At 40.7% G+C, this 10,018-nt stretch overlaps 1 protein-coding gene across 1 annotated transcript; it reads right to left on the reverse strand.

The window, feature by feature from the left end:
- Positions 1 to 992: 992 nt before the first annotated feature.
- TMEM74 (transmembrane protein 74) lies at positions 993 to 9,654 on the reverse strand. The gene is made up of 2 exons (XM_045398595.2): positions 9,250 to 9,654; positions 993 to 7,160 (listed from the first exon to the last, which is right to left on the reverse strand). Exon 2 carries the CDS (start codon positions 7,119 to 7,121, stop codon positions 6,204 to 6,206), a length of 918 nt encoding a protein of 305 aa, XP_045254530.1. The 5' UTR covers positions 7,122 to 7,160; positions 9,250 to 9,654; the 3' UTR covers positions 993 to 6,203.
- Positions 9,655 to 10,018: the final 364 nt, after the last annotated feature.

Below are 10,018 nucleotides of genomic sequence, written 5' to 3' on the forward strand. Positions count from 1 at the left end.
TTTCTTTTTAAGCATTTTTAATAAAGACCTACTAAATTGTGCCTTCTCTAGAGATCTTTAGCATTTTTTGGCCCCCAGTATAAATGTATTAACATTAAATTGATCAAGTGATCATTAGAGAAGACGAGAATATTTATGTTCATTGATACGTACTCTGCTTGAACAAAACAAAGACCTTAGAAATTATGGTAGTCATTAGTGCCATTTGCCAAACACTCCCAATTCTCATTTCAGGGTTCATGCTGGAACTGCATTTCCTGGCTTAAGTGGTACTATATGACTAGTCCTGACTAAATACGTGTTGACCTGGTGCAGTGTCTCTTTCAGACTCTTTTCCCCTCCAGCTTGGCAACAAGGGGCACGTAAAAAGGTGGCTGCATCAGACTGGGTCCCCCTGACTGCTGACCTACAAGAGTCGTATAGCGAGAGGCTGTGGAATTGTAACAGCATCACTTAGCTTATTCCGAATGATCAGAGGTGGTTAATAAAACCCAAAAGAACTTCTAGAAGCAAATAGATATCGAAGGAAGTAGACTTTCTTCCTATAGAGTATGTAGAGAAGAATCTTGATCAAATTTTTATTCAAAATAGATGGAACAAGATATGGGGCTCACTTCCAAATGTCTCTTTAGAGTTTTTGACCTTGACAACACTTACATATAATAAGGATAAAATTCCGGTTAATAATATAAATTGTGATACATTCTTCAAATGAAAATGGAGATCAAAATTAGATTACAAGAAGATTAAAAGTAGGTGCATAAGTTGATATCTATTTCTCACCTAAAAGCTTTCTAGACACTCAGATAAGTGTTTTTAAAAAATATTTATTCATGTATTTTTTCCATATCATAAAATGTATACTCTAAGTTTAATACTGCGTGATTTAGAGAAACCCAAATAACTTGGACTATTTCCTATAAAACAACAAAAAATAAGGCACAGTCTACATTATACAGTGAAATGGTAGCAAGAAGAATGACAAACCTAAATTAGGGGTAAATATTCATTTTAATTTTTTTGGACAAATACTTTCAAATATAATTTTAAAAGATCAAATCAGCATTACAGATTCCAATTTAAATTCAACTTAATAAACACAATAAAGCATTTGAGTAGTTTTATTTTAAAATTATATGACACACTTGTTATTAACATATAAGGCATCAAGTGCCCTAAGAGCTCATAACCTTAGTAATTGCCCTTGAAAATATTAAAAAGCACATAATCAATGTCAAATTATTTTTGTTTGGTAAGAAAAGTAAAATTAAAAGCACGATGAGAACCACAGGGTACACACTGTAAATACACAATATGTAATAATTCATCTTTCTTTCTTACATGACATTTGTTTGGAGCCTGGCTAGGAAGCCTGAAGATGGCAGTGAAAAAATAGGGAGAGCTGTTCCTGAAACACAGGAGTGTTACCCAAACTTGAAACAAAGGAAGATACTCCCCATAGTCCCCTGAAATAAAATAACGATTCATGGTAAAATAATTTCCAAATATCTCACACTCTTATAAGTCTGAAATCGAGAAGTTAAAAATAAATCAATAAACATCTGTGGGAGGCTGAACAACCAAAACAGGTTTATAATAATTATGGCATCTCATTCTGAGGCTGATTCCAAATTCTTCATTCATGAGTTGCGAAAGACTTCTCTTCTTCTTAATGTCAACAGTAAGGCATGCCAAATTGCTATAATAAAATTATTCTAACGATAACTTTGGGTATTAAAGCTGTATAACTATAAAATATAGTCCGAATGTACATAGACTTGAGTGCACATAAATCTGCACACAAACATAAACCATGAGTACACTCAAGTGTAAGCCACAGATTTTTGAAATCAGTTTCATGTGTTTAAAATAACATCTTGCTTTTTACAGTGTCAATGTGTCAATACACTAGGCAGGCAAATTATTTCCCAAGACTTATAAAATTTGGGAGAAGATATTATAGAATATTATGAATCATAAAATGATATAGCTAAAAATCAGCAGAAAGACAATGATATGTTAATTCTCTTTCTTAAGTACTCTTTTTACACTAGAAAAAGCCGCCAGTGAGAGTTCATTATAATCTTCTCATCATAGTCAATTTTTATGTCCAATTCTGGGAAAGGTTAAACCCATTACAGAGAACAGTAAGTATTGATAGTATTACATCTTGCTGTAATAGGTGAACCATTGGCAAAGGTTGTGATCTTTTCTGTCAGACCACATATTTTTGATGGCATTAATTGCTGCAATGAAATCTGACCTTCAGGTTGAAAAACCTTCTCCTAAGAGATATACATATAGAACGTTTTTTAAACTTTAGACAATTAATCCAAGTAAAGTTTTGCATACACCCACCATTGCACATGTGAAAGATGAAGACCAAAATGTTCACATGCTCCTGCCTAGAATTTTTGCTTGTCGGAAAGAGGTTAAAAAAAAAGTAGAGCCATTGGGTCCAGGCTTTTAATTCTCAGTGTTTAACTAGCATGGTGCTCAGTCACTCATTTATCAGGATTAAGTCACCCCTTATTCTGGGGGACTGAGGTAAAGGCACACATAAGTTTGGTAGCACAATCTCTTTTCAGAAGTTGTACCTTGAAGGGCGTGTCCCAGCACTGGTCCAATTGGGTCCCTAAAACAAGTAAGTATGAGGGAGATGGACTCATATTTTAAGCAGACAGCAAAGCATTTGATATCAAGGCAAGTAACTTGATAGTACAGAATAAAGGGTTATAGCAGTCATGCGGTTAAAAGCAACCATGGCCTCCAAGAATTTCATGGTTCCAAGCAGTCTTGTCTTCCTCTAAACTATAAATCAACTATGCAGTGGGGAACATGAAGAAAAGCTGTTCTTTACATGAGGGTCCAGTACATCTTATTACGTGATCTGCTTTAAGAGCTCCCAATGGGTGGAAAGGACACACAGCACTGCAAAGAAAACTCTTTGCAAACTCTACCACTAACAGTTTAAGGTGCTCTAAAAAGAACTGGCTTATAAAGATATTAGGAGCCTTAAATCATCCATCAGCAGCATGTAGATCCCAGTAATAAAGGAGAAAGACAGGTTTCTTTCTGTAACTCACCCCATTGGTCCATACTGCTGAAAGATGAGCTGTCTTCTCATTGAGATTAGGAAGATGACTCTGAGTTTAGATTGCTAAAACCATGTAAATAAGCTAAAGACCTAGAACCACTGAAAAATGTTTTTCTTCCCTAGGTCTAGCAATAAAAACTTTTATAGGTAACAACCAGCACCATGTTGAAGAGACAGATGGAAGGTCATAAATCTCCATGAAGGATGCAAGACCAACACCATAGCTATTGTATGCCCAATGTCTGTAGAATGTATCACCTGGTCTTGCCAAAGTACCTCTAGAGCCAAAAACACTCTTTGTCAAATTGGGAACAACAGGAAATAAAGCACATGGCTTTTCTTTGCCTGTGTTACCATCATTTTAAATTCAAGTAATCTTCATATTGAATTCAGGCACTGCCAGGATGGATAAACCAAATACCCAGTGAAAAGTCAATTAAGGTAAGTATCTGAATAATGTCACCACAGCCCAAAAGGAGTCATTCAGATGATGTTCTAAATCATGTAATGTGTAATGGTTTGCCCTCAGATAAGCAGAACCTTAAAAGAGATGTGCTCTGTATGTTAGCAGATTTAAACAATGTTGAAATATGCATTTACATACCACATTTCAATTTTAAATTTTAAAGAAAATTATAGAGTTCTGGGGAAAAGAAAGGAAATGTATTTTGACTTGTTAGGTCTTTTCCTTCCTCGTTGAATTTTTTTTCCAAAATGGCATTTTTCAAAATGTTGCCTCTAGATCACATCTATATTATTTTGTAGTCCTGCAAGATTCATTAAATGCTTCCATATGAAAAGCTTTATCATCAAGTGAAAAGACTTCCTAACACTTGATTCCCAAACTCCTCTTCCTTCATAAACTGAAAACCGATTCCACATTAATTCAGTTTAGTTTGCCATTTGGCTAATTAATCCTGTTTCACCAATAAATAAAAACAAAACTCAGTTGATCTCATTTAGCTTCTATGAATAAACATTAGTTTTTTCTTTAATGCCTTCTCTCTTTTTTTTAATGCCTTCTTTTTTTAACACACAGCTCAGACTTACTCACTCAGCAGATCGTTTCCTTCTTATCTCAACATCATCCAAAGTGGATCCTTAAGCAGGCTAGAGCTGGACTTAAAAACCTTCAGAATATAAAACTTATACCACTGGTAAGGCAGCCTCAACAAAAATCATGAAATGAGACTCCCAGTAAAACAAAGTTTGTTGAAAAAGCACAAGGAAACAGCAATGGAAAGCAAAAATCATGTTTATGTCATCTCAATTCTTTCTTTTCAGTAATCAGTATTGCTCTATAACATAAGGCAATTAGCTACATCTAGCTTCCTGATTCTCATATAATTTCTCATTTTTACCTAATAATTCTTTCATATACCCACCCTCTCTTTTTGCTATCTTCTGAGTCTCCCTTTTTGTATTTCACCTCAACCCTTAGTCATATGCAGCATACCGCACTCATCAAATCAATCTCTGATACCCATGAGAGCTCATTCACATAAATATCCTGATTCACACATTTTGCCAAAGTCACCCATGTATTACACAGTTGTCCACAACAACACAAACTTCAGACATTTGAAATAGCCTTTAAAAATCTACAAAGAAATCACTTTCTTAATTCCTCATTCCTGCTGTCTCATACCAATTCCCAGCTCCTGTCCTCTTTAAGAATGACCCCCGATCCTGTTAATGCAATCATGGACGTTACGACAACTCCTACAGCACAGGTTGCAAAAACCTCCAGGCAGAGTTGCAAGATGTAAGGTATTTCTGAGGCTGCATTTCCCATCCCTTTTCTGAATCGTCACCATAATGAGGTGGCATGTCACTGTGAACACCCAGTGCATGTCTTGCACAGTGAGCACCTTGCTCATCATGCTGCTCTTAGAGAAGAGTTTGTGCTTTATGAGGCAAGAGTTCACAGTTACTGAATGACACCTAGACCACTGTGAGTGGGAGGTGAGTTCTGACGATGACTACAGTCCCCATTAAATCAGTGTATTTAATCTTTCCTTTTCTTTTCTGTCTTGTTTTTTTTGGCTTTAGGCTTAAGGACTGCTGCTACCATGAGGAAAGCGCTTGTTGCTTAGCCTAGAGCAAGTGATACAGCCTGCTAGGCACAGTCCCCAAAAGTCTAGCTGCAATTCTATTGGTGGTTTTCCCCAAACAGCAGTAACAAGATGTCACCTGGAAGCACACCAGAGCCAATCATGACTCAGGCCTGCCTAGATGTTTAGCTGTCTGGAAATATATTTAAAATGTTTCACGCCTTGCCTCTTTGGTGTGAGAACCAGCGGACTTCAAGAGCACAGATAGCCAATATGATGGCAAAATCACAAAATATAAAATTTATATCAGTAACTAATTTGACTTCATTTTAAAAAAGAGCATGTGACCCTGGCTAATACCTGGCACTAACACTGTAGTTTAAATTCACATTGGTCTTACAATGATTTACATAATTTTCTTTTATTAGAAAGTTTATCCCAATGACTTAATTAGCATTTTTGAATACAGGAATAATTTCAAACATAACATTTTTTACAATAAGAAAAGCCCAACATCCTCAAACTTCAAAATATTTAAACTAAAAATTCCATATTTTAGTGTTTAGCCAAATTACAAGAACGATAATTTAGCAAGAAAATGGATAAGCACCTTGGAGAATTAAACGTAAGCCTTATTATTGATTAGTGCTTAGTTCTTTTTCACAAAATAGATTAGCAATTGATCCTACTGTGTGTAGGACCACCTAGTGTCCAAAGAATAACATCACATATCTGTGTAAAAGAAATAATTTGTATACTGGGTCATTAGAAATATTTTTCTATCGAAGTAGAAGTTCTTGGCCATTACAGATTAATTAGCCTTCAGCGCTTCAGAAGGACAGGTGTGGCTGGTTGTGGTTTCTTACACATCTTACATGGCTTTTCTTCTAAATAGAAGACACATGGAGAACAAAAACACTCACTGGCTATTGATTTGTGAAATAAACTTTTCTTGCCAGGCAAATAAATTGCACTGTGAATTTTTATAAATTAACTTCTTTTTTCATATTACAAAATGCCAAGGCAGACTCTCAAGATATTCACAACCAGAATTAACTCTGTACAGCGAGCGCATCTTCCTCTACCAAGGACAGTTCCAGAGTGTTTTCATTCGTGCTGGTTTTCATCCTGAAGTTAAAAGAACCATAGAGTTTTGCAGACTCTTTGGAAGAGGCAAATCTGTTTCGACGATAGAGCTCCCCCTTCCACATGGACATCATTAGCAAGCAGGACAGGACGACACCCCCCAGCGTGAGGAGGCAGAGCCCCGCAATCACACAGCGGTCCAGGTGAGCCCCCAGCCTGGCACTCTCCTTCTCCAGGCGCTCCATCTCCCGGGCTGCCACAGTGTTGGGGTCCACAGTCACTTCTCGTGGGACGATGTAAGAGATAATCACCAGCAGGATCCCGGTGACCAAGAACAAGATGGCGCTGATGAAACCATAGTCTATAGATTTCCCTGAAGACGTGGCTTCTGAACTTGCATCGTCCTCCTCTTCAGATATCAAAGATATGGCAGCCTCTTGGGACCACTCATTTGGATTTTCCCAGCCAAGCTCCCCAGGGTGATTATGCCCTTTTGCTGATGGTGAGCTCCGGTTCCGCTGCTCCAAGTTAACGTTTTTGTCCACATAGGTAAAAGAAGTTTCTAATTCCTGGCTGCAGCAGTTACAGACTTTCCGTTCCGCTGTTATTTGGTTGTTCCCTGAGTGGAGAGGTCCTGGTGGAAAGGTGTCTGGCTGAAGAGTACTGTTTTGCAGAGAGGAGGAGGGGGATGCTGGAGAAGAACTAAGTTTAGACCCTTGCATCTCAGTTGCTCTTGGGGTGGATGCACACTGTCTCTGACAGCAGAGAGCAGCTCTCGTGGCTGCTGTATCTGCCTGGTCACCAGGCAGCCCTCTTGAACTCCAGTCCCTAGCATCCCAGAGGTCTGCCTGGTTGCTCTTCTTAGCAAGGTAGTGGAGCTCCATGAGAGCTAGTCAGACATCCCCCAGCAGCTTCCGGAAAGTCTGCCAATAGCAACAGAGTTAAATGAGAACCCAACAGAAGCTAAGGTTGTACTTCCAGGAGTGTTGCTCCTGGGGTCCCCATTTCCTTCACAGCTGCACCTGTTTAGCCCCCTTTCCACCTCAGACAGGCAAAAGAAGGGAGGGGATACCTAGTGGCAGGAAAGTGTAGAGAGGACAAATGCTCTCACTTGTCATCGTGATTAACACTGAGAAACTTAGGTCAGGGTAGAAAGGCGCATGGAGGAAGTGGCAGTGTCTATTGAGAAATAATACTGCCATCACCAAGCCAAATTTATCCAAGGACTCACACATTCCTGCAAAAGGATCCCTCAAACGAGAAGGCAGGTTTCCTGTAAAAAGACAAATGAGAAAGGCAAGAGCCCTTTTGAGCAGAGCTGCCGATTTTCTGGACGACTTGGGGAAGTATAGACTTCTTAATTCAATTAGACTGTAAGTGTTTACATTCTCCCTAGTTCAGAACAGATTCTAATACAGATTAGCTTTAGAGCATCACCATGAGTGAACGACTATACCCCATTATCAGCTGGGCAGGAACTCAGCATTTTGATTCCGTAGCTCTGAAGTAGATGAAAAACGCCAGCTTAATCAGCCACCTCAGCTAACCTTATACCTCATACATCCAATGACCCTTGTCACACAGCCCTGTATTTACAAGACCATATGCTGCTTATTCACTGTGCTTCTACTCAGCCCGATTCCCTCACTGCTCCACGGGGGAAGCATGTTCTGGACCCCAAAGCATATAGGCAACAGACCTTACTGCAATCCCTGCAAAATACAGTGGGCCAACCCACTCCTTCACACACACACACCTGCCTGCTCCAGTTGCAGGATCTGTTACTCCCGTTCCCTGGGTCTGTATTCCTCCCTCTCTGCATGCTTTGCTACCACACATGCACAAGAAATTGACCATCGGAATAGTTTTACAAACTCAATCTAGAAGTGAACTGAAAATAAAAGACAAACTATAAACCCACAGAGTAAGAGAGTTCTGTGGAGGTAAATAGATGAGAAGCTATATCCAAGGTTACCTCTGGAATTTTATAAACATGTCACTCCTCACCCCCCCACTGCATCAAGGGGCATTTCTGGGAGAGAACTTTGGTTTGAGCAGAAAACCATCTGCCTATCTTTCTCTGCCTCTGCCATGTTTCCAAGGAATAAAAATTCACCTTCCACTATCATTAAATAGAGAGATTTTAACCAAAGGCTCCTTTTATTTTGCTTCCAAATCCAGGGTGAGAATTGATTTAGTCAACGGCTTGAGGCTTCTTATGATTCAAAATCCACAGCTCCAAAGCTGGTAACAGAAGCACAGGCAAGGGTCACCTAAGGTCAACCTGGCAACTCAAAATATGGGAGAGGGAATCGACACGTTTTCTGCTACACACACGAGTTTGTTTAAAACAAAACAAAACAGAAAACGTTTTTCTCCTGTTATCGGAGTTTATCTACAGTGAAAACAGCAAAAAAAAAAAAAAAAAAAAAAAAAAAAGAAAAAAAAAAAAAAAAAACAGGGCAAAAGAATCACTACTAAACTAGAACAAACCCCCACTAAAGAATCCCTCAATGAATGAAGTGATGGTAACAGGCTTCATCAATTACCGAGAACTCTTCTTCCAGTTTTCTCAGGCATTAGGGGCTCTGATTAACCTTTGGTACAATTAACTCATCACACTAGACTACCTTGGATAAAATCAGCAGGGTTCTTTGAGACTTTCAATTTATAACAAAAGAGGAGAGAAATCCCCACTTAATTCCCTACGGCCGCCTCTACCTCTCTTTAAAGAAAAGCTACTCCCGCTTGTTCGCTTGTTCTACCGGAGGTATGTTAGCAGCGCAGTCGATTTCCTTTGCAGCTCCCTAATCCGGGGCTTCCATTCTCAGTGGAGAATGGATAATCCCAGGAGACCAGCTAAAGACTCTTTTCTTCCGTCCTCTCCCTCTTTTTCCTCTGATCTGCTTAAAAGCCCAGTTTAACGACATTGCACCTTAAAGCGAGGGGACATGCACTTTCCCTCTTCCATCTGTCATCAATTAAAAGCATTAATATTTGCTTTACACTGACACAGGCAAGGCTGGTCTCGGGGAGGCGACCTCTGGATGTGCTCCGTGCGAGCTGAGCCGGAAGACCGAGCCCCAAGCACCGGGCAGCGGTGCCCCCCGCAGGCGCCTAGGGATCCGGCGATCCATTTCTGGTGAACTCTGCGCCCACTGAGGGACTCGAGGTAGGGATGTGTGCGCCTAGTACCGGGAGACGAAGCAGACACCTTGGGCAGGGAGCGGGGATATGCGCTCCAGCTCCGCTAGGCTACAGAGCTCTCACCCTCGCACCCAAAGCCTCCTCCCCATCCTACTCCCCGCCACTCACCTTCTGCTTCGGCCACCCGGTGCGGCTCCAGCACCGCACGCTCTCCCGGCACGGCTCCCGGAGAAAGTCCCCCAATCACCAGCCGCCGCACTTGTAGCCTCTGCACGCCCCTCAGCTCCGTGGGGTGGGCAGCGCCCGCCGCGGAGAGGGGGGGTGGGGCGGGGCGGGGCGGGGCGGGGCGCTCCCGGAGCATCCCGGGAGTTGTAGGCCAGGGGCGGTCCCTGCATCCCTCCTGTTTCTGTCTCGTCCCACGCCTTCTGGGTTTTACCTTCCTGCGGATGAGTTCCCGCCATACCCTCTTACTCCTCCCCAGCACTTAAGAAGACAGCACTGTTTTCTAAGCTCAGAGTGGAGTTCCCTAGCCTCAGGTGTGGCCACAAGACTGTGAAAAGGAAAGTATATTTGGCTCCAAATGTGCCAGATAATTTGCATATTTTGTCTTTTTAATAGTCAAAACATATCTTCC

The sequence above is a fragment of the Macaca fascicularis genome, chromosome 8 (assembly GCF_037993035.2).
Source record: "Macaca fascicularis isolate 582-1 chromosome 8, T2T-MFA8v1.1".
NCBI classification, from domain to species: domain Eukaryota; kingdom Metazoa; phylum Chordata; class Mammalia; order Primates; family Cercopithecidae; genus Macaca; species Macaca fascicularis.